This window comes from Ruditapes philippinarum, unplaced genomic scaffold (genome assembly GCF_026571515.1).
Source record: "Ruditapes philippinarum isolate M1 unplaced genomic scaffold, ASM2657151v2 ctg713_1_1_1_1, whole genome shotgun sequence".
NCBI lineage: Eukaryota > Metazoa > Mollusca > Bivalvia > Venerida > Veneridae > Ruditapes > Ruditapes philippinarum.
Genome location: NW_026864226.1, coordinates 190,106 through 215,508, shown reverse-complemented (window position 1 = coordinate 215,508; position 25,403 = coordinate 190,106). Strand labels below are relative to the sequence as shown.

The 25,403-nt window shown below is 34.1% G+C and overlaps 2 protein-coding genes across 4 annotated transcripts; one reads left to right on the top strand and one right to left on the bottom strand.

The window, feature by feature from the left end:
- Window positions 1–6: 6 nt before the first annotated feature.
- Window positions 7–21,827, bottom strand: LOC132724875 (uncharacterized). Of its 3 annotated transcripts, none has more exons than XM_060709836.1 (2): window positions 21,707–21,827; window positions 7–5,132 (listed from the first exon to the last, which is right to left on the bottom strand). In XM_060709836.1, exon 2 carries the CDS (start codon window positions 5,095–5,097, stop codon window positions 2,527–2,529), a length of 2,571 nt encoding a protein of 856 aa, XP_060565819.1. In that variant the 5' UTR covers window positions 5,098–5,132; window positions 21,707–21,827; the 3' UTR covers window positions 7–2,526. The 3 variants fall into 3 exon arrangements, with proteins under 3 accessions (XP_060565819.1, XP_060565817.1, XP_060565818.1); XM_060709834.1 differs by lacking the exon at window positions 21,707–21,827 and adding an exon at window positions 15,365–15,697; XM_060709835.1 differs by lacking the exon at window positions 21,707–21,827 and adding an exon at window positions 11,097–11,337.
- A 1,659-nt stretch (window positions 21,828–23,486) lies between these two features.
- On the top strand, window positions 23,487–24,948 carry LOC132724896 (uncharacterized). The gene is made up of 2 exons (XM_060709878.1): window positions 23,487–23,557; window positions 23,789–24,948. The coding sequence occupies exon 2, from the start codon at window positions 23,812–23,814 to the stop codon at window positions 24,526–24,528; it is 717 nt and encodes a 238-aa protein (XP_060565861.1). The 5' UTR covers window positions 23,487–23,557; window positions 23,789–23,811; the 3' UTR covers window positions 24,529–24,948.
- The last annotated feature ends 455 nt before the right edge of the window (window positions 24,949–25,403 follow it).

Below are 25,403 nucleotides of genomic sequence, written 5' to 3'. Positions count from 1 at the left end.
ATGGTCTAAAATATTCCGTTTATTCATCACAAATATACATAATGTACAAACATCACGTGTAAATTGCACAATATTTTTATGTGAAAAATGTCCCTTAAACCTTTAATGTAAGTCTCACTTCAAATTATACACCCATAATGCATTTATGACGACAACAACGTGGATGAGAAAATATTTTATCCATCCTCGGTACCCATTCGTACTCGTAACGTATACACTTTATAAGTCAGTACCCGTGAGTCCCAACGATGGATTTATCATGTCAACAAAAAAGTGTGAAACAATTAAAGAAATACACTCAGCACTATTTTACATAAACAACAAATAAACACCAGTTAAACATATAAATAAAACAACTAACATGTCAACGGAACGAAGTTCTCGTATATCTCGAGAAAATGCGAGATCAACATTTCACGTGCAGTTAACATCAATAGTGAGTTAAAAAATACACTCCAGTAAAAAAATGTTTTGGCAATTTTGCGGAATATCATTTAAAATGTAAATTGAAAACAGAATAGCAAACAAACCAATCAAAGAACTCGTGCACTTCGTGCATGTGATACGAATAAAAAAGGAGTACAATGTTTTGTCCTCCTTGAACACAAAATCTCGTGCATTAAAATAAATACTAAATTATTATTTGATCTTATGGGAGGCTCATTGCAATCAATGAAACCTCTTTCGCTGGAGAAAGGTAATATAAAGTTATTACATAGAAACTGAGGATTTATTGATAAAAAAAGAGACAAAAGTTACAATCATATCATTGTGATAGTTTAATAATACTCCTACTTGAAATAATAAAAAAAGGCAACTAAAGAAAACTATGTACTTAAGTTACTGGGTTGTGGGCGATCTATAAAGAATTTCAATAATATGCTTTATTGTAAAAGATAATAACCTGTCAAACATGTATTGTATCATATTTCACATGTATTGTTTTTTAAGATATTTTTAATACATAAACAATAGCAATTACACCTGACAATGTTAAACGTGTGTCTACTATACGAAATATATTATCTTATGCTAAATACATTAAAATTCATAAAAGTGTAACCTTAAACACCAAAATGTTGTCTACAATAGTGAAGAAGGTTATGAAAGTTTGTAAGTGACATTTCATTTAATTGTCAAATTTTAAAAGTGACCACTTACTAGCATATTTTTTTGAAAAAATACTGGTTGTTTAAACTCGACGAAGACATAAAATGATATTTATTTATTTATCTATTAATAAGAAAGTAACCAGGTAACATGATGTTACCTTGCAGTATAATCATGGTAGAAGCCTAAACTGTCGGTAAACGAAGTTTCGACATAAGAAATATAGCAGACGATGACTGTTGGCATAAGAAATATAGCAGACGACAACAGTCGACATAAGAAATATAGCAGACGACAACAGTCGACATAAGAAATATAGCAGACGACAACAGTCGACAAAAGAAATATAGCAGACGACAACAGTCGACATAAGAAATATAGCAGACGACGACTGTTGGCATAAGAAATATAGCAGACGACAACAGTCGACATAAGAAATATAGCAGACGACAACAGTCGACACAAGAAATATAGCAGACGACAACAGTCGACATAAGAAATATAGCAGACGACAACAGTCGACATAAGAAATATAGCAGACGACAACAGTCGACATAAGAAATATAGCAGACGACAACTTTCCGTAAAATTTTAAAGAGTGGAAGTTGTAGCAGACTTCGTTAAAGAATAAAGATTAATAATAATAAAATGTCACTATCATCTTTTTAAATAGTTATCTTGAATAGTTCCGTTCCTAGTAGGCAGATTACTTTAAGGACAAATACTCGTTTAATGCAGACGTCTTTTATTGTAATGAAAATGAATATTCTGTTTGTTTCTGTCTTATCGCCCTGCAACCAGCTTTAAAACAAGGATAATCAATTTTGAATATACAATACAAACTCAAATGTCTGCTATAGATAGATAATGAAATATTTTATCAAACTTAAACGCTCGATTTTTTTGTCAAGTTTCATAGGTTATTCTGTTTTATTTCTGTGTGTGCGTAATTTGCAAGTGCTAATGTTTAACAAAACAGGACAATTTATATAAATCTATTTTAATTTATATAAATTGTCCTGTTTTGTCCAGATAGTCTATTAAATTTCCCATCTCTGTGGGCGAGTGTCTGTTTTGTAACTGGAAAATGTTCTTAACACAGTTCCTTAGAAAATTTGAGCAATTAATCTGTAACCCTAACCATAAAACAGTCAAACTCTCACTATTATTTGATATTTCCTGGCATCAGAAATTGAAACATGATAATTATTCATTCAAATAAGTCTTTCTATAAAAGTCTGTATTATAAAAAAAGAATTAAAAATAACAAGTAAATTTGACTTGTTTCAAATTAAACAAAAGCTAAATACCGATTTATTCCGGAACACGTATAAAATGATCTGAATTTGTGCGATTTTTCATGATAATTTTTCTTTAAACCAATGGAAGAAAACCGGAGGGAAGAGACTGGACTCACTATTGTAATGAGTACACATGTATGGGGCGTGGTGGACTAACAATAGCGTCATATCGCATCTGGGTAACAATCAAATGAGTGGCAGCATTGTGGAAACACAAAGCCCTCGGGTTTTCCAGCCTCCCTATAATAGACTGTTTCACCACTTTACCCTCCATATTTAGCATCAAAACACGATGCTGGTCTCGGTCACAAACATATATGTACATATCTACACATTTAAGACAAGAGGGTTTGAATCCCTGGTACGTAAACTCCCATAGTCTTCTTCCATCAACTTGAATGGCAAGAACTTTATTGCTTCCGGCATCGGAAATGAATAGGATATTTCCCGTACTGTCTATAGACACGTACTCTGCTTGTACAAATAGGGAGTTGCCAGATTTATCCGTCTTTAACCTATTTATAACACGACCTTCATCTGAAATAATCCACACTTCATCACCGCAGCAGACACAGTAATTACCGCCACCCCGGCACACACCATAGCACACCATTTCACACGGTACACCTAAATCTGCTACCGCAGTCAAACCCGCACCAGTGATCAAAACAAACTTCAACACACGGTCACTCTGCAAACTCACTACAATTTTATTTTCACTAATCACAGCTACGTCAAATGGTCTTGAATCTAGTTTTAATTCAGACAAAAATCGGTAATTATTGTCATACAGTTGAACAGTATAATGTTCCTGGTCAACTAGCACGACCCGACCATCATATAGCATACCAATACCGGAGATAAGCCGCTTTGATCCGATTCCGTTTGACGTAAAAGACGTCTGATGAACCCACCGCGAGACCTTCTCCTCATCCGTCGCCAAGCTGTTCATCATGCTCCCACTAGGAGAAAATCCTCGACTTTCATCGAGTCTTGGGGAGTATTCGTTAGTTTTTGGAACAACCATGTGGCGGTTAGTATTTGGATATACTGAGAATACAGCACTCACACCATTGTTAGGAGGGGACTTGTCCCTATTTCTTGGCGTTGTAATATTAATCGTGGCTTTACTCTGATACACATGTGGACTTGAAGGTTCATGACTTGGAGAAACCCTTGGATCGTTGATTTGGACTGCCGCGAATGAACGCCCAAAAGACGTGTCACCATCTTTAACGGTCACAACCGAATATGATGCTTGTTGAGTTGGCGGCGTATGGGCCTGTGGTGGGGAATGGGCGTGTGGTGGGGAATGGTTACGATTTGACCATGGCGAGGGTGGGCGGTCTGCATGCGGGGACTGAGGATCGGAAGTTGTCCGGCGCTGAAATACATGGACCGGTTCAACATGATGAATATCTTGCCTACCGTTTGTAACTATAATTTCATTTTGTTGCCCTTGCGGTGGAACTCTGATTGGAACTGGCGATCTCCTCTCCGGGACGTAAACTGGTTCTGGTCTTGCAGATCGATACCTGTTTGATGAATTAAATCTATTTACGTCTCTTGATTTTGGACTTTGTCCATATGCTGGCGTTTCGACTGGTGGCGTCGACATCGGGCGAGGAACGAATTCACGCCTTGATCCTTGGTTACCAGGTCTGCCGTAAACATCCGGAGTCTCTGATCTTGGCATGGGCAGTGCCCGCATTGGTTGATTTCTTCTCGTTTGTGTAACTGGTGGAGATTGTTCCGGTAGAAATACGCTATTGTTGCTTGAAGTACTGTCCCCACGGTTGTGTGTCTGCATTTGCATCTGTCTTTGTCTGTCTCGAATCCATTTTTCTCGTGCAGATATATGCGAGTCCTCCGGTGATTGTTGTTGTCTTACCTCTTGGGTATTGTCATTATGATAGCGCGGGATTGGCGATGGAAGCTCGTTCACAGGTGTTGACATGTTTGACCTTGGTACACGGACATGATTCCCACTATCCTCTGACATCATCACCTGACCCAGATTTTTGAAATGTTTTAAAAATGAAGATATGTGTGGAGAAACTACAAACTTAAAATCAATTTCTTTGAACCGCTTCTTAACAACAGTTTCAATCCCCACTTCGTCTTCAGATTTTATTTTTTCCTTTATAACAGCGTGAATCAGATCGACGTCAGAGAATTTTAGACTTTGTGCCAGATCGTTGTGAGCACGGCGTATTTCACCACAAGCATCTTCCAGTCCTGTTATATCTTTTTCAAGTGTCTCTGATTCTCGTCCCTGCATACTTATAACTGTTTCGAGTAATGTCCTTTCTTCGTTTCTTACAAGATCAATTAATTTTTCAGTTATTTCATGAATTTCTGTTTGAATTTCTTGCGCATTTGTATCCAGTAACTTCTTTGCCGCTTTTCTTTCGACAATAGCATTTTCAACCACTGCAATTTTCTGATTGTAAATATCTAACAGTTTATTACCTTCGCGTTTTTTATCTTCACATGCTTCGGTGATAGTCAGAACCTCTTCGCAGCTTCTGTGACGTTTGACAGCGCACACGGAGCAGAGCAAGAGCTCGTGCTTGCTGCAGAAGAACTTTAAGCGTTTCCGGTGAGTGCTGCATCTTGGGACAGCGTCTGCGTTTAATGACGTCAGAGATATGGAACTGGTCATTGTGGCTGGTGTGGCAGACATGATGGTGTTTAGTATTTGATGTCTCTCATTCTAGTCTGTAAAATGGAGAAAAAAATATATACAAGCAATCTGGAAATAATTAAAACATTAACATTAAAATTTTGTATGTTCTGCTGCATACTTTTGTTTGTTTGTTTCATTTTACGCCGTTTCCCAACAGTATTCCAGTCATATAGACGGGTAGTTTCCTAACCATCGTTCCTGGAGAGTTACACCAGTACTAGACTACCTGCCTCTGTGCTAAACTACCAAAGCATCTCCCGTGGATCGAACCCACGCCAGAGAGGTAACTGGGTTAGAACTACGGTGGCAGTCCCTGCTGCATACATCGTTTATTAATGTAAATGTGTAACCAGTACATTATACCATTTTGTTCCTTAACATTGCCAACATAACCATAATAATTATGATAGTTTTAGAAACGTACAAGTGCTTCATAGAACATTCAAATGATTGTTTTCTTTTTGGACTTAATAGTCATTCGGTCATTCTTAGCATATGGACACAAAAAGCAGATCTACAAGCAGCGGCGTTGATAACAAGGACTTTTTCTTCCTGAAAATGGGATTTAAAAAAGTCATTTTATGATACTTTATTGTTGGTCCGAAAATATATTTTGTTCATTCGATTGAATTTTAAATTTCTAGAATGAGTTATTTAAGAACTGTTTTGGGAATTCTTATATTAACGCTATAGAAACTTCACATTGTCAAGTCAATAGCAAGTTAATGGTTTACATAAATAGTATAATTACAATGCGACTAAAGATCGGATCTTTATTTAGGAACTGATTTTAATCAGTTTGGTTTAATTACTTCAGTTAATATAATATCTCCTTAGATTATCAATAAAGTTAACATTCTTCACTCGTTCCTAAAAGCGGTAATTATACGAAATAATTTTAACGAAATCTTTTGGGAATGGACGCAGGCAATCACTTTCTCCCTTATAACATATCACTATTTAATATGACTTTTTCGTCCAAGTTTATTTTCATTTTATATCTACGATTACAATTTCGATGATTAAAGGGACATAACTCATACATGAAATACAGAAAATTCGGAGGTTTACGATGTGTTTGTATGTAAATTAAACAATTGGTGATAAAATTGGGAATTGCTTTAGTAATTTCATTGGGATATGAATTCCATTTTTTTTCACCGATCAATGGTGCGTGGGCAGAAATTGGGTATTTCAATGGAGATATATTTCCCCCGTTTGGAGAAATATACGAGAAAGAATGATAATAGGTAATTGTAAACATTCGTTTATATATCTGCCTACAAATTGCTTTTCTCTGTTTTATGTTCAATTGCTTTGGGCCAATTGTACGTCTTCGAGGGTTAAAAAGAATGAAAGAGCTAAGTCTGTTTAGAGAACGAATTCTGGAACTTCCGTTTTGCTTCAGAAAGTACTACGTTATTCATAAAACATGCTTGTACAAAATGTTCATTTATATCTATCAACGATTCACACGTTTGAAACATTTATATATTTTAGCATTTAAGTACTGAATGTGTTTCCTAAACAATACATGTATAGATGTTCAATTAGGATAAGACCTATATAAGCATCAGCTTTCGATTCTAATCCTTTTTCATACATTTCATAGTGTTGTAAAGTTTTATTTGTAAATTGTAAATGTGTATACTAGTTTGAAATAAACTACGTTTAAACTAATACCATTGACAAACGGACGGTTAAAACATCGTTATGTTATACCGTACTGCATTTAGTATGGTACTCCGTTGGGGCCATCTCTGTCTCGCCGATTCAACATGTTTACCTTACCCGCTAGCGCAAACAGCTCTTTTTACCAGCGGGAAAATAATGGTACATTCGTACCGGTTTTGGCAGCACTTTTCGTTTACTCAGTACATTTTTTAAAAAATTTTTCCCAAGACTGATATCTTTTGTCACAAAAAGACTTACTAATTTTATTTCCCATCTCGAAAATTATATTTGCCTTCACAAAACCATTTCGATTTTGGATTGCCTTACACCAAATTTTTTACAGATTACAACCGTTTATATGACCTAGTTTTACTGCCCGTTTTAATTGACTTAGTTTTACTTGACCCTTCTAGTCTACTTAGCTTATAAACCTTTTTATACTGCTTGTTTTATAACCGTCAGACGCTTATTTCACAGCCCGTTTTTATACAGATTTGTTTTAAAACCGTCTTAGTACGGACTAAGATTTACTTGACCTTCTTAGTACTTACTTAGCTTTATTAGACCGTCTTAGTACTGACTTAGCTTCACTAGACCGTCTTAGTACTGACTTAGCTTTACTAGACCGTCTTAGTACTGATTTAGATTTACTTGATCTTCTTAGTACTGACTTAGCTTTATTAGACCGTCTAAGTACTGACTTAGCTTTACTAGACCGTTTTAGTACTGACTTAGCTTTATTAGACCATCTAAGTATTGACTAAGCTTTACAATACCATCTTAGTACTGGCTAAGCTTTACAAGACCATCTGAGAACTGACTTATATCTACTAGACCATTTTAGTACTGAATTAGATTTATTTAGACCATCTTGGAACTAACTTAGCTTTACAAGACCATCTTAGTACTGACGTAGCTTTACAAGACCGTCTTAGTACTAACTTAGATTGACAAGATTGTCTTAGTACTGACTTAACTTGACAAGACTGTCTTAGCAATTCCTTAGCTTTACAAGACCATCTTAGTACTGACCTAGCTTTACAAGACCATCATAGTACTTGATTAGCTTTAAAAAGGACTGTTTTAGTCTACTAAATTACTAAAACCATCTTAGACTATTTTAACTTTAAAATATGTTAATACTGAATGGCCTTTTTCAAGCCCATTTTTTTGTACTGAATTATTTTTTACAAAACCGTCTTTACACTTAATTTTAAAAGCCCAAAATGGGCCGAGGTGCTTTTAAAGTAATCTTTTATGATTTAATTTAAATTTAGAAATTCAAGTACTGGTTTTAGTTTCTTGACCATTTTAGTACTGACTTAACGTAAAAACCCATCTCATATGATTAATTCATTTGAAATTTCTATGCAAATAGCTTAATTAGTACATTTTAGTACTGTACTTTACTTTTCTATGAATATTTATGTTACTTGACTTGCTACAAGACGTCTTGAGTGTTAAAGATTGACAAGACTTACTAAGTTCTGACTATTTTTGACTTTACCACAATTTTCATTTTAGTACTGACTAAAATTTACAAGGCCATGCTATTACTGAGTTAGATTTACTAGACCATCTTAGTACTGACTTATTTTTACCACACCATCTTAGTACCGACTTAACTTTACAAGATCGTCTCAGTACTGACCTAGCTTTATAAGACCGTCTTAGTACCGACTTAGCTTTACAAAACCGTCTTAGTACTGACTTAGCTTTACAAGACCGTCTAAGTACTGACTTTGCTTTACAAGAGCGTCTTAGTACTGACTTAACTTTACAATGCCATCTTAGTACTGACTTAGAATTACTAAACCGTCTTAGTACTGACTTAGCTTACAAGACCGTCTTAGTACCGACTAAGCTTTACAAGACCGTCTTAGTACTGACTTAGCTTTACAAGACCGTCTTAGTACTGACCTAGCATTACAAGACCGTCTTAGTACTAACTTATTTTTACAAAACCGTCTTAGTACTGACTTAGCTTTACAAGACCATTTCAGTACAGACCTAGCTTTACAAAACCGTCTAAGTACTGACTAAGCTTTACAAAACCGTCTTAGTACTGATATAGCTTTACAAAACCGTCTTAGTACTGACTAAGCTTTACAAGACCATCTGAGAACTGACTTATATCTACTAGACCATTTTAGTACTGAATTAGATTTATTAGACCATCTTGGAACTAACTTAGCTTTACAATACCATCTTAGTACTGACTAAGCTTTACAAAACCATCTGAGAACTGACTTATATCTACTAGACCAATTTAGTACTGAATTAGATTTATTAGACCATCTTGGAACTAACTTAGCTTTACAAGACCATCTTAGTACTGACGTAGCTTTACAAGACCGTCTTAGTACTAACTTAGATTGACAAGATTGTCTTAGTACTGACTTAACTTTACAAAACTGTCTTAGCAATTCCTGAGCTTTACAAGACCATCTTAGTACTGACCTAGCTTTACAAGACCATCATAGTACTGACTTAGCTTAACAAGACTGTCTTAGTACTGACATAACATTACTAAACCATCTTAGTACTGACTTAACTTTACTAGAATATTTTAATACTGAATTGGCCTTTCAAGACCATCTTTGTACTGAATTACTTTAACAAAACCGTCTTAGTACTGACTTAATTTTAAAAGACCAAAATCGGCTGAGGTAGCTTTTAAAGATAATCTTTATACTGACTTAACTTAATTAGAATATTCAAGTACTGGTTTAGCTTTACTTGACCATCTTAGTACTGACTTAACTGTAACAAACCATCTCAGTACTGACGTTAGATTCACTTGACAATCTACGTACTGATAAGCTTTAGTAGACCATTCCAGTACTGACTTAGCTTCACAAGACCGTCTTAGTACTGACTTAGATTTACAAGACCAAGTTAATACTGATTAAGACTCACTAGACATGGTATAAATATATTTAATGACTAATATGCAATATACACAAGTATACATAATAAAATAAATATTTTACAATAGTTTGGCCGAATTATGTTCTTGGTTACTAAATACAACATGCGCAGGTTAAGAAAATACGTAAAGCGACCCCTTCCCACCACCCTCGAGCCAATATCAATGTAAATACATTACTAAACAAAACAAAATAGACAAATATAGAAGAAATTGAATCATTGTTTGTTATATCCAAGTAGTGCATGCACAATTTATTCATTTCGTTCGTAGAGAATTTCTATTTTTGCTGTTTGAATTCAACGTTAATGTTAAAGAATGCTTTGATGAAATAATAAATGTTAAATATATGCATCTGTCATTGGTGCAAGAATTGTAAATCCCACTGAAATATCATATTTTATTTGAATATATTATCAAAGTTTTATTGCAAACGAGAACACAGATTTAAATTGTTCAAAACGTTATTTTTCCTTCCGAAATGTCAAAATGTAGCAATCTAGTGTCACGCAATGCATTTATTGTGGTTTGTTTTGGCATTATAATTTGTTTATGATATGATATATACTTTGTTGACAGCCTTTATATATATTATAGTTCAATCTTAAAATTGGAAAAATATATATCTTTACCGTCTATATGCACGATATAGAATGACATGTACATACATTATGATATTAGTAGATATATATAAGAATAGAACTTATCATAACCCACCAGGAATCATTTTAACTGTTGTAAGTCATTTGACAAAAAACATCGATAACTAAACGAAACGCTCATGCAAAATTCGTCATGACCATAATAAAGACAGTGAAAACGTTAAAAAATCGCCTCTTTTATGCTAAATCTCTGTCTTTTAACTTGACTTATATTTATCAATTTTATCAGTTTTCATATTACAAATATGAACAAAAAATAGTTTACAACATCTTTAATATGACCGGAATCTCAGATATAGACAAACAGACACACTACTGTTTCTACCCAGACCATCAACATTCAACATTGTTTTAAACGTACTTCCCTTTAATGCCATCACAATTTTACAAATTAAAAATGTCAAAATCATTACTTTCAGTTATATTGCGAATAAAAAAAACGAATCTGGTAATCTTATAAAAAAATTGTAGTCTTCAGACATTAAAAAGACATGTTTTACACGTCTATTTGTTTATAATAGAACACATGCAATGTATTTCAATTTTAAATTACATTGCATTTTCTAAATTGTATGGATATCTAAAACCATATTATCCCCTAACAATTATGTTATAAAATTGAGAGAAAAAGGGGTTTTAATAAGCAATCGATTCAAATATTTATCAAACAGTTATTCAAATATTTTTAACGACGAAATATCATTTAGGAATTTAAAAGAAATAAAACTTACTTGGACTCCATTGCACATTTTTAAAAATGTTTATAACAAAAAAAAAAGAAGTCCAACATTGTAAATGTCACATTCCTGTGTTTGTATGTATACAATTTGTCTAACCTTGTATGTTATAATTAAATCATAAAGATATTATCTAATTAACCATTAATGTGTGGGTAATTAAATCGTTCATAATAACACAGCTATGTTGAACTTAATAGCACGCATGCGCGAAATATGATTATTGTTTTTTGTTTTAATATTGTGAGCATTGCTATTAATTTCACACGATACTACGGTATTTGTATTGGGTGTTTTTTTGTATATTGATTAAGAGTAAAGTAAAATTTAAGACAAGGTATTCAATAGGAGAAGTGTCAGTTCGATTTTAAGAAAAGATTTGATTGAAGTGTTGAGCAGGTGTAACGACAGTTAAGAGAGGTGCTTAACACAATCCGTCTATACAGTGACATGCAATACACTTGATAAATGCAATACACTTGATGAATGCAATACACCTGATGTTAAATTCTGTAGACTATTAGCTTCTAGTAACCATACTACTATAAGAAATACGACTAGATTAATTTATCATGCTATGGAATTAAGAGCTAAAAGCCGTCCGGTTAGCTCAATAGGTAGAGCATTGGTCTCTGTGAATCGGGCAACCCGTGTTCGATTCCCAGGCGGTGCAGGTCACTTTCGCTGTGATTGAACATGAAATCCTTTCTACAGTCATTCACACTGTACCCCTGCTCTTGCATGTACAGAAGTTTTCTGTTCCTTGCGAAAGTGAAGGCAACTAGAACTGGTTAACTGCTTGATAGCCTGCCCAGGAACGATGCGGTGGCTGAACTGTGCTCTGGTGAATTCAATGTTGCCTACTGCAGTGATCCGGAGTGAAAACTACCAACATCACCACCATTAAGAGCTGAAACAATTACAAATGTTGATGCTTCTTAAGCCCTGATTAAATCTCAAGTACCGGTACTTGTTTCCTTTCAAACGGTTAATCATGGTAGTTTAGTATTTCTTATTTACTTAGTCATATTTTCACTGTTAATCAATATGGATGTTTTTCTATATTGTCATTCTGTATTTAAGCTTAAATGCATTCTTATATGTATTTGTGATATTGTAAATGGACAAAGATTTTTTGTATGCCGATATGCTAATTAACCTTAAACTGATAATATATTTGATAATGTATTAATAGACAGGAATGGTGGGGTGACCCTTGTCTTCAGTAACCGTACAGTGGTGAACATTGCTATTCGTACCCAAATCAGCTGTCCAGAGATGTACGACACACTGTTTTAGACAACCAAAGTTAGTATATTTAAGTATTTGTACATTGATAAACAGTTTTACGAATGTATGTGAACATTTGTTTTTGAATTATCCATGTAACTTTGGGTTTATTGAATAGCTGCAATAAAATATCAAACTTAATTAACAATTATTCTTGATATCAAGCCCGAATGAAATCTGTGGAAACTTACGAAACTATATGACATTAGTGTGGTAAGAAATCAATTTTACAAACATGCCTCAGCCTGATTGCGACAAGATAATCTAACTTTGCGACCAGTGCAGACCAAGATAAGTCGACAACATAATCTAACTTTGCGACCAGTGCAGACCAAGATAAGTCGGCAACATAATCTAACTTTGCGACCAGTGCAGACCAAGATAAGTCGGCAACATAATCTAACTTTGCGACCAGTGCAGACCAAGATAAGTCGGCACATCCAGTCATGGTCTGTATTTTTTGCTATTAAGTCAGTACATATTTTGTAATTTTCTCTAATAAATGAACGACTCTTCAGATTGAAAGATAGATAAGATCATTCAAGATATATAGCATGGAATGTGGTAAAACATACATTTGTATAAAAAAGATGTATGTTTAATCATGCTTACATTGTCCCTGCTTTTGATTTAAAACAGCAACCATCAAATAAATGATCACGTGCTGTCTTTCTACACACATAAAGCACATGACTCTACAGTGTCGTAGTGACTAAAAGACCAGCACAAAAAACAACAACAAAAACAACAACAAAAACGAACTAATGAATAAATTAAATGTAATTAATTAATTGACAAAAAACAAGAGTCCAAATGAGTCATCAATGCTCACATACGTTAATTGAATACGAGATAAATTGTTACCATGAGCAAGACCATTTTGAACCAAAGTCCACAATTTTTAATACTTATGTATGAACAAAATAAACAATGATTTAGTCTTCAAGTTCCGAAATTGAAGTTTAAAGATATCTTTATCAATGAGTCAATGTAAAAAAGCAACTCTCATATCGGAAGATATTGTCCGTAAATGAAAGCTCTGTGATTAATAGATGAGAATTTTAGTAAACCAAATGACCCCTGGAGAGAAGCTAATTTAGAACTAAGAAAAACTTGGTAGATTTACACAAGGACGTGTAACAAGTCAACTATATAAACCATTGAAATAAGCGAAGTCGTCAATAGCAAGATTTTTTTAAAATTTAAATCCTGTGTATAGTGACCGCTAGGGCCGGCCAGATTAGTTTAAAATAGATAAAACTTATTCAAGAGGTCAACTAACTTTTGCCACATGCATTATCTCCTCGCTCTAGGACTAAAGTAAGTACACACAAAAGATGGACGACGGGCAACACTTACGCTTACCCTGGAAATAAATGCCAGATGTACTAAAATCAAACTGTCACTCCAGGTCAGAGTGCCAAATTAGTTAACAAAATTTAGAGTATTGTAAATAGTACCATAAAGTGTATTCACGTTATATTTCGTTACATATTTCATACAAGGGCTTTTTTAAATAATTTGAAAATCATATCTCAATTGTTTGAACTAAAATAAAACATTTGTTAATTTTTAACAAACACCCCCTTTCGTTGGCATTTGTGTCAATATAGAGTAATCTAGATAAGTAATTCTTTACAAAAATATTTGACTTTTTTGTCGCGGAAGAATGACTTCTTTTATTCGCTATCGATACTATATTTTTTCTTGCATGTACTGGTAGTTGTTTGTAAAGAAAGTAAAAGAAAACCATTTATCAAAGGTATATCTGAAAAAAAACACGTTACAATTAGGTTCACTTATTCTCTCCCCCCCCCTCCCCCCCCCCCCCACCCCAACTAACAAGGTTTGATATTTAAACATGTTCATATTTGATATACCCGTTATAAGTATACAGGTACATGTAAGACTTTTTGTTTGTTTTTTGTAACGCTGATCTCATACGAGAAAAAATGAAGATATTTACGGCTATTATCTAAACGTAGAGGAAAAGGAAATTTTTAATCATCAAAATTTCTATTTTCTGTTTCGTATATATAAAAGATAACATTCCATCAAATTATTTACTTTTAAAAGGCGGTAAATTGCAGGGTTTATCTAAAACTTCCTTGGAAAACCTAGTATAATAATCCCATCTTTGAGCCAAATCATTGAATAAAATTTCCTGTTCTTAGCACGTATTTCACGTATTTCTCATTTCAGAGAAACTGGAGATTCAAACAAAGTAACCCTGGCCGTGATCATTGATAAGAATAGTAACAGAATAAAAAAAACAATTACTGAGTCACGGAAAATGCTGGTGGTAAATATCCATATTAAAGTAGCTTACCAAAACCGCGCCATAATACGACACGGTCTGTTCTGAGTCAAGAAAATACTTATGATATCTGGCGGTATATGACTCTTAAAGTTACTATTTGAACCGCATCAGAACATTGCACAACTTTAAGTATTTATTCTGAGTCACGGATGTATATATGACATCAGATAACTTTTTGTTAAGTAAACATTTGAATCGTACCAAACTATTTAGATTAAAGCGGCATTTCAAGTTTCTTGTCAAATAATAAACAAGTTGCAATAAATAAATCCACGTATATATTGTAGAGATAGTAGTCCTCTTGTAATACTTTTTATATCACACAAACAGTGTAAAGATCATACCGCGACTTTTGCAGCTCTTTTGACGGAGGAAGACCTCTGGTACCCTATTGGTGCACTTTTTTCAGGCATTACCGGACACCTGTACAGAACCACCAACCTTTCGTAAGCTTGCTAGGTAGCTTCTCAGCTTGAAATTGGTTAAGGGTATTAAGAACTTCCGTATCAGCGCCCTTAAACACCAGGTCACCAGGCCCCTTGTAATAACGATACATTCATTTGATACTATGTACCTTACATAATTATCAAAACACATTGTACATATCAAAACCCCACAATTTCTTACATCAGCTGTTAAAGTAAATACTTACCAAAGAACAATTTCTATCGGGATTCCTCTGAAATTCCATTAAAAAATCCGGCATGCTGCGTAAACTCCACATATTATTTCGCGAACTGATACCAAATACCCGGGAAGCGTGTCATCCGGACAGGTTTAATACCGAATTAATCGTTTATCGCGCAAAAAGGATCAAATGCATTTTAGCGTATGTTTGCGCAATAAAGCACACTCTTATCAAGTTTTGTTGACTTTGTAAATTGCTAACATACTTTCAGTAAATGAACACTACACGCTACCAGGTTTTTATTGAAAGTGTTTAAGTATGTCTTATCAATATATGTTTACATTTAAACGGTAAATTGACAACATGTTTGTCTATAAACAATACAATTAAAAAGACAAGACAGTTACAAAAGTATGTATAGTTCGGTTATATCATTAACGTCATATCGTGTACTTGTAAAACATAACCCGCTCACGAGGCGGACTAATATAATTGTATGTGCTCGTTTGTTTGTGTATGTTTTTGGGAGCTATATACTTGTTTAGTATAATTTTTACAAGTACTGAGATTCATCTACAAGTAACTGACATATACTCAATGTGTCCTCTTTTATTCTAACATTTGTGTTTGACAAAATATTCATGTTTTCAACATATTACTGTTCTGGTAATTCCGTTTCATGAGTATTAAAGTGATGTAGGAAGTTATATCTTTGAACTTTTGTCCTTTGTTGGAACTCTCAGAGTTCAAATTCGTTTCCATTGTTTAAGTATTTGTAGCTTCGAAATGTGCTCACAAGTACGCCCTCTGTTACTTATTAAGTCCCTCCTTCTCTAATCTGAGCCTGCATTAATTTAGGTTTTTCTATTTTGTGTCATATGGGAAACGCGAGTTGTTTATGAATAGATCATTTAATGGATATATCAGGCAGGTTTATGACATAAGCTTTCTAAAAAAACAATCTTACATAACAGGTGTTTTGATATCAAAATTCTATTGGAAAGTTATCTTTGTAACACACAGTTATGAAACAGAAAATAAACATTTTGAAATGCTCATATTATCTGTCTCTCTATATTTAGATAATTGTCAAAAATTTGATTTCTTTTGATGTCCAGAATTACACATGTACAGTAATAAAGGATTAATCAAATTTAAACATGATTAAATATCAGACAATTGATCGGTCGGTTGGTCGATCGGTCAATCATCTTATTAACCGACCAAAATCGACCCATTAAAAGTTCGCAATCATAGTTCATCATTTATTTCATAAACACAACCGAACAAGTTTACAAAGCAGAGAAATTCCTTAGCGAAAAGTACAAAAATATTATTATAAATAAAAAAGAGTAATATCGTAAACAGAAAACATTAGCAAATATTTACTTTCGTTTTAGTATTCTAGCTGCACTATCAGCAGACGACAATTATATATCGTCTGCATGGTTTTGATTTATTATTTTCGTCTAGACATCTCTAATCATGTGATAACGAAATATTTTTTTGGTATTAATTTTATTATTCCGGAACTCTGCCCGCCCCGAAAATAAAAAAGAAACCCCATAGGAAAGATAAATACAGGGAAGTTAAATACGTTTTTTCAAAAGGAAAACTATACACCACAGTTCGCTATATTAAAACGCATTTCAGTATGCAAACATGGAAAGATGGTTTAATAAACAAGTTAAATTATTGTATGATACAAAATGTAAACAGTGTTGTACTATCAGACACACTATTATACAATAAAATGTCATTATCAAGGGATGATAGTGATATTCAAACATATTCGTAAAGGTTTTGTTATATCTGTCTGATAAAATAAAAAATGGGCCAAAGAAAGAAAAGGCCGAGTCGCATTTGTATACCAAATATCATCAGGCTGTGATGTGAAGAAAATTTTCTACCATTGACCATTAATGCCGAAACTTTAACTTTTTGCCTACGTCACATTACAAGCGGGGACCGGCCGATATAGAGGGATCGATGGGACACCGTTGATAAGTTGAGATCGGAGAGAAACATTTCAATCATGTCCGAGAAGAAGTGGGTGGTCATTCTCCCTCGGTGGTATTCGGACGGTTTCCGAAGGGTACTCGCCCGGTCGACCGGTGAAAACCCTTGGCATCTTCTTTCTGGACACCGGTCGGTAACCGGCAGACTTCCGTACGATAAATGTCCAATTGCCTTCCGTTATCTGGTCTGTTTGCAACAATCGTACGGTGATGGTAAAGTATACGTGCGATATCTGGTCGGCTGTCGGACGGTATTCGTATGGCATGCTATCCCATTTTCCGGCCGTTATTCACACCCCCTCTTTTGTAGGCATTTTTCATTGCCTTCTCCTCCTCTGATTTATCCCCCACTCTTTCTTGACTTTCTGTTTTGGAAGGTACATTACACTCTGAAATCAAAGTTTTCCATAAAAGATTGTAAATGAAACTTGAAATTTTTAAGAAACCTCTGACGTGTGTGAAAACTGAGAGAATATGTGTGTGTAATTGAGTCTCTTAATACTCGCCATCGGTTACCCGTATAGGCGAGTCCTCAAGAAGAGTATTAGTCGTTTTAGATTTAGAAGGACAGCGGAAGATACAGATAGCAAGATGCCACAATTTCAGAAAAATATGAAAAACAAGATCAATAAGGAAGGCGGTGTTCAATTAACGCAACCACTACACTATCCAGCAACACAGGATGACCACCGTCAAGGAGCCAAGCAGTACACCAAACAATCTTCTCCTTCTTTTTTACCTCTCCAAGTTTTTAAGCACTCATACACGGGACTTTGCTTTAAAGTCTCGTCCGAAAGATTGCTAGTAATTTCAGTTGGTCATCCCGGGAATCGAACACACAATGTCCAGATTACAGGTAAAGCGATTGAACCGATTCAGCTCTGCACGCTGGCTAATGAGAGAAGGAATGATGGTGGTATTTATGATTTACTCTGATGACTATGGCAGTAAGTCAACTTGAATATACATACTAGAGCACAGTTCAGCCACCGTATTGTTCCTGGACAGTCTGTCAAGCAGTTAAACAGTAATAATGTATTTCACTTTTGCAAGGTACTGATAATCTCTGTACAACTAAAGTAACCTTCACCGTTGTCCAAGAATTGAACACGGGTCGCCTAATTCAGAGTCCAAAGCTTTACCTGCCGTACGGACACCTTAGGACCATACGTGCAGCGTACTGCGTCCATCCGGGCCCTGGTCAGAAACCTGTCGAGACGCCTACTGAGACCGTTCATATATCGCTCGGAAACTGGAGGAATATTTTGCGAAAATTTCAACCGATATGTAACCGATAACAAAAGGTGTCCGGCCGGGTATAGGAGGGCATTTCACCGTGTCTGCTACGGTGAGCTGGCGATGTACCGGATGCCGGAAGAAAATAACTCTGCATTAAAATTCTCCGATTACCTGTACGGTGCCCCACCGGTCACTTGACACCGGAGGGTCACCGGCCGCAAACCTTTAAAAAAAATGCAATTTCAGCCCGTTCAGACATCGGTACCTCATCGTAAACCTAATCGGAGTGTAATGTGACGCGGGCATAAGTCGGTGAACAGAATGTGGATGAGCGACAGACCTGAAATCGAATCCCAAGGTATTACAGAATATATCAAGAGACTGTGACAAGTAGTTGCTGAGAAAACTGTTAAGAAAATTTCCTACCATTCACCATTATGTTCAAAATATAACTAAGTCGGTAAACAGGAAGTTTATGAGCGACAAACCTGAAATCGAATCCCACAGTATAGGACCACATGTTTATGCCGTATACCAAATTAAGAAAACTGTTGTATGTGCTTGCTTTGGGGGCTGTATTCTTGTTAAAAATAATTTATACAAGTATTATCTACATGTAGCTGACGGAAATTTAATATGTTCTCTTTTTTCTTATGTTTGTGTTTCACAAAATGTTACTGTTTTCCTCATTTAATCAACTGTCCTGACAATTCTCTCTCATGAATATAAAAGTGATATAGTAAGTTATATCTTTTAACTATGGTTTTAACTATGGTTACTGTATAGAATTCCATCAGAATTCAAAATTATGATTAGTGTTGAAGTGTTTTCGCTTGAAAACTCGAACAAAAGCTGCGGTTTACGTATGTTTACAAATACGCCCTCTAATAAAAAACGGAATCAATCAATCAATCAATCAATCAATCAACCAAACAAACAGTCAGTCAGTCAGTCAATCAATCAATCAATCAATCAGTCTGTTACTTTAGCCGTACCGTGCATATTTTAGAATTTTCTATTATGCCTCCATATGGAAAATGCATATTGTTTATAAACAGGTCATTTTATGGAATTTAAACATCCGGCAGGTTAATGATACAGGTTCCCTGATAAGCTTTACATTATATTGGAATATTTATATAAAATTCTATTGGAAAGTTTTCTTTGTAATGAAACAGAAAATAGATATTCTGAAATGTTTGCATTATCTATTTCTCTATATTTAGACAATTGTCAATTATTTCATTTCTTTTGACATCTACACTTACACTTGTGCAGTAATAAAAAATCAAATTTAAACATGATTAAATATCAGTCAATTGGTTGGTTGTTCGGTCGATTGGTCGGTCGGTCAGTCGTTTGTTTGGTCAATCATCTTATCAACCGACCAAAATCGCCCCATTAAAAGTACTATAAATATGTCATTAAAGTGTCATATCAACATTTTGTCAGTTACATAAAATACATCAGTAGACTATAGCTTAATCTTGAGTATGTTAAAAACGCACGAAGCTAAATTGAACTATTTGCTAGTCCACTTTCTGGAAATGGCCAGTAGAATTATTGTGAAGACCTGAAGAGAGTTCAACCCTTGATATCTGGATTGAAAAGTAATACATCTACTTAAAGTCAACGCCGCAAATTACAAAAATCTTTGGGACAAAAAGTTTAAGTTATACATAAACACAATTTCGCAATTTAAACAAGCAAATTGACCCATTGCATGTACAGTATGTTAACAGACCGAAAAATAGTTTACTTTATTATATGCAACATGTTTTTTCTTTTCGATAAATATTGAAACGCTTGATTATTAAGTTCTTATATTAGCTGATATAAAGCAATGTTGCCCCTTGCTCACCTCGAGGAGGTAAAAGTAGGATTATTTTTTATCACATGCACAAGTCAGTTCATATGAAATGTTTATGTTATGTGTTATTGTAAAACAATTAAAAGATTGTTCATATAAAATATTCCTTAATTAATCAAAATTTTAATGTAAAAGCCATATTCCTGCTAGTTTTACCATTTCCGTGTACTTTTTTGGTACGTGTGAAGACGCTGACTGCATTTTGACGTAGGTTTGTGCCTTTTGCTTCTTTTTTTTCAAGTATCCACGATATTATAAATAGTTGGATCTAACAGTGTAAAACTGGGCGTTTCATTTTGGTACGTTTTTCACCACTGATCTGTTACCGATCAGAGGCATTGCAGAATACTGGCAAAGAAAAAAATGTCAATTTCTTTTCAACATCGTTAAAGAGCACATGACGTTCGTCTCTGTTGGTTGTAACATCTATCATTCAAAGGGCAGCGCGGTCTTCCTCACGACATCTTGACAATGGAGACATTTCCTTTCGTCGGCTTGAGTATATCGCCAATGCAAAATCTTTCGTAAAATTTGAAAGTTTGTTTTCGTTTGTTTTTATATCTTAATCAAAATTTGATCATTCTGAAGAATAAAAGTTCGGCTTTGATAGGCACTTATCACTAAAAAAAACAACAACAAAAACCCCAAAGAAACACGAAAATAAAACAACAATGAGCTTACCATTGTGTGTGTCGGGGTAATATGAACTAAACTTACTTTTATCTTTTCTTCTTACATGCTTTTAAATATGGAAGGTGCTCCAAGACAATGATTACTGGTACTACGTTATTAATGAAACAAATAAAACACCCGATATGTACGGTGACAGGTCTGATGCTGACTTGTTGTCATGTGGGGATGGTGCAATTTTTCTCCAAGGGCAGTTACTGTTTTGACTTTTCACTCTTTTACTTAAAATTGAAACATACCGACCGTATTTGAATACATTCTTGACAACTCAGAGCAAACACTAAACATATACAACAGGTTAATGTGTTTTATCATCACCCTAGTAATCATGGACCATAACGTAGAGGCACTTGTCATCATTTAAAAAACAACAACGTTAAAATTGAAAATAAAATTAAATATGGTTTTAGAATATCAAACTTCACACGATGATGAATTCAACTTTTTTCACTTTCAATTGATATGTGCCTATCAAAGCCAACCTTTCTGTCATACAGCCTTATCATATGAAATTAAGATCAATTAACAAACTAAAATATAATTACTTACAAGGATTACGGAACAATTTCACTTAAAATGCCTTCTTTGTCCACCATATTTTACAACAATATGGTCCGGTCGTCACCAAAAGCAACCAAAACATTAATTTTGGCTTTTCCCCTCCCTGAAAAGGATAATCAAATTAATCAAAATATAATTATTCGAGCCAAAGCGACCGAAGCCTTCGCAAGTTTAATCGTCCCTTTTAACCAAGTTCAATCATCCGCATGCTTTTCCTTCCGCGTGTTATTGATACCTAAAGTTCGGAAAAGACTGTAGACGAAAACCAACTTGCAAGTAATGTTTTGTATATCAAAGTACAAAGTAGTATTTCTGATATAAAATGTCGCTTCTTTAACATATCATTTAAAAAAAAGGAAAGAAGAAGAAAAAAAAAACATTAAGCACGACGAACAAGAAACAACTGACGCTTTTACAGGTGCAACATACATCATTGTATATAAAATAAATATGTAAAATAGTTTTTATTTTTCAGACATGACACATCAATATCAAAATTTTAATATTTACTACAGTTTTATAATGTCACGAGGCAGTGTTTAGAATAATGTTATAAGCTGAAACGCCATGTCATCTTTGGTTAAACTTCGACAAACTTTAACCATTTTGTACAGTTAATCTGTAAAAAATATGGAAACAAAGTGATCCCTCGGAAGCATTAATAACAACAAAAATGAAAATTGCAGACTCGGTTTGATTGAGTCTGTACATGAAAGTTTGAGTACGGAAAAACGCAAATGTTTGTTACGGATCTAAGATAACTATTATTAAATGTATTGAAAATATGAATATAATTACGCATAGTGAATATAACATAAAAAAAACAACACAAACAAAACAAACAGAACATTCAAAGAAACCAACAGGAAAAAAAGACTTCCCGCCGCTTGACCGCCGGGCCACTAAGCTATTAAACTTTAAACATCTAAAAAAAGACGAATTACACACATGCAAATAATAAATAGAAAAATAAAAAAATAAATAACACTGGGCCCGACTCTAAAACATATTTTTTTTACAATATCTTAATTATCTGTTTGTATATTTCAAACATTGACCAGCCTACAAGGAATTAACATTACAAATTATATTTATGCAAATGGAAATCGGTACTTAATAGAAATTTTACATGGTATTTTTTACTCTACAATAGTAGTTAGTCAACACTAGTTTATTTTAATGTCAAAAATAGCTGGACAGTCCTTCATTAGTACACTTCCTATGTTTTGTCTAATGTTTGTTGATATCTAAATCTTTTTCAAGTCAGTGGCCTGTCGTCAAAATAATTCTAGTTTAGTAAAAAGAACGTTTTGCGACAGTTTTTTTTTAACAAAAAGTTAACATTAAAAAGCGTTTCAAATTTAAAAAATAGCATCACAGTCTGTTATGCTCCTGTATTACTAGGTACCCATGAGCTTGTTTGTTAAAATAATGCAAATATATAAGTATTTTAATCAAGTTTCATGTTTATCTATGTGTCGGAGTTATCTCTCCAACCAGTATGGCAATAAGCCTACATATCGGCTACACGTCTGTATGACCTACATTAAGCGAATAATAAATTTCAAATATAAACATTTGCTGAGTAATACATTAGTATTTACAAAAATCACATTGACACACTTATGAAATCATGCCACATTGCTTAGCTAATAAATTCACTATATTGATAGATTTCAAAATAATCTCACCGGGAAATAATATACATTCAGTCACTGACCTGGGTTTTTTTTCCGAATTTCTAAATATACCGTTCGCGGTTTATCCAATACAATGGTTGTATATAAATTAGAAGATAGCGCGAAATTTGCATTCTATCTTATGACAACATTTTTCAAGGTAAGAATGTAAGTGATTTTGATACCTATTATATTATATTTATATATATATTTCGTAATGAATTGTTATTCTAATTTGATGATGATGTTGAAACAAATAATAATTATAACAATAATAATGATTTTATCGATTATGACAATGAAGATCATAAAAGTTAAAATCATTATCAATTGATATCGTATTCGGTTAACAGTTGCTTTTTCAATGAATCGCATTTGTTTTTTCAAACAGGTGTGAAAAGGATGTTGATGTAAATGGCTAGTGGTGGCACAAAAACTGATGTTACAGCTGCGATAGGTTGTTTCGTCCAAAATGGAGACGGAAAAACTGTATATGCTGTAGTATGTAAACACGTCACTTATGCCGCAAATAAGTTCAGTGTACGAGGTATTCCATTCGCAACAGTTACGCAGAAAACAAAGGAAACAAAGAAAACAAGGGAAACGACGCCAACGTTCAATCACTTTGATATTGACCTTGTTAAGGTGAAAATCAATCAAGTTCAAAAATGCAAACCCGTTTTCCGAGATGCTCACGGAGATATTAGAAAGGCGCGTATATTCAAGGGAGAATTAGGCAGTTTGGACCCAGTATTTGCGTGTTTCAACAATGCCAGAAATGAGGACGAACGAAGAACAGGAAAAGTTTTACCAATGTCTGAAGCAGATGAAACCATACGAGATTGTTACAGTAGTGACACTCACTTTGTAGTAAAAGGTGACTCGTTTGCTACTGTAGGTCATAGCGGAAGAGTCGTCGCTTACTACGATGCCAAAAGTGATGAGGGTTTCATTGAGCTACTTGGTATGATAGTTCATAAAACAGGAAGTCAGACAGTTTGTCTGAAACTACATAATGGATTTAAACACCTGAATGAGGAGTATGGCTTTAACTTGTCATTGTGCGAACCAGAAAACTACACAGGTGATGAGAATGCGTGCGTTGAGACAGGTGATTATATAAACTTTTAAGTGTAAAAGAATGAATCATATTGTGAGTTTAGTACATGTATTCTGTGAACTGTCTCAAAAACATTTTCATTTTTCATTAGTTTACGTTGTGCTTTGATGATATTTCCGTCACACGAAACAGTATTACATTTTCCTTCCATGGGCTTAACCTGTACGCTTTGTATATACACAACATTTTTAGTTAATTTCATTTTATATCAATATATTTTCTTTTCCAAATTTTTATGATATCTTTTAGTAAGATGGGTGATGAATTATAATTTTGTGATAATAATACATAGCAATTATTCTTTTTTTACTTTACTTTACAAAATGTATACTTAATCAAAAGTGATCTCAACTGTAGATTTAGATTAGTGTTTTATCATATTTTCTTGTTTTATCTATATCTACTATTTCATTAAATTCTTAATCATTTTATCTTGTATCGTGTTGTTTATTCCAGAACTATAAAATGTTTTCTTTAAATACTTAAAAACTTTAAGAGAATGAATATCGCAAATTTATATAAAAAAAAAAAACAAGAATAAAGATCAACAAGGCAAAGGCAACGTTCTCAGGATGCGCCCCGACACAATAAAAAAAACCTTGAGCGGCATAAGGGTGAAAGGAGTGTGACATGTAATGTGAAATAATATTATAAACCATCGGCGTACTTATCTTCCAATATATTTTGATTATGCGTATTTTCAACACTTATGCTGTTCTTTTACATGGACTATATCGAGGTTTTGTTGACATGACGAAACTATGAATAATATATCGCGATTCATGCTCCATTTGATGAAGGTCTAGACCAGATACAAAAACTTGTATGAAAATATCAGATCATCCGCTCACTCTTTTTTTACCAGTATAATTCGTCTAATTGTGAA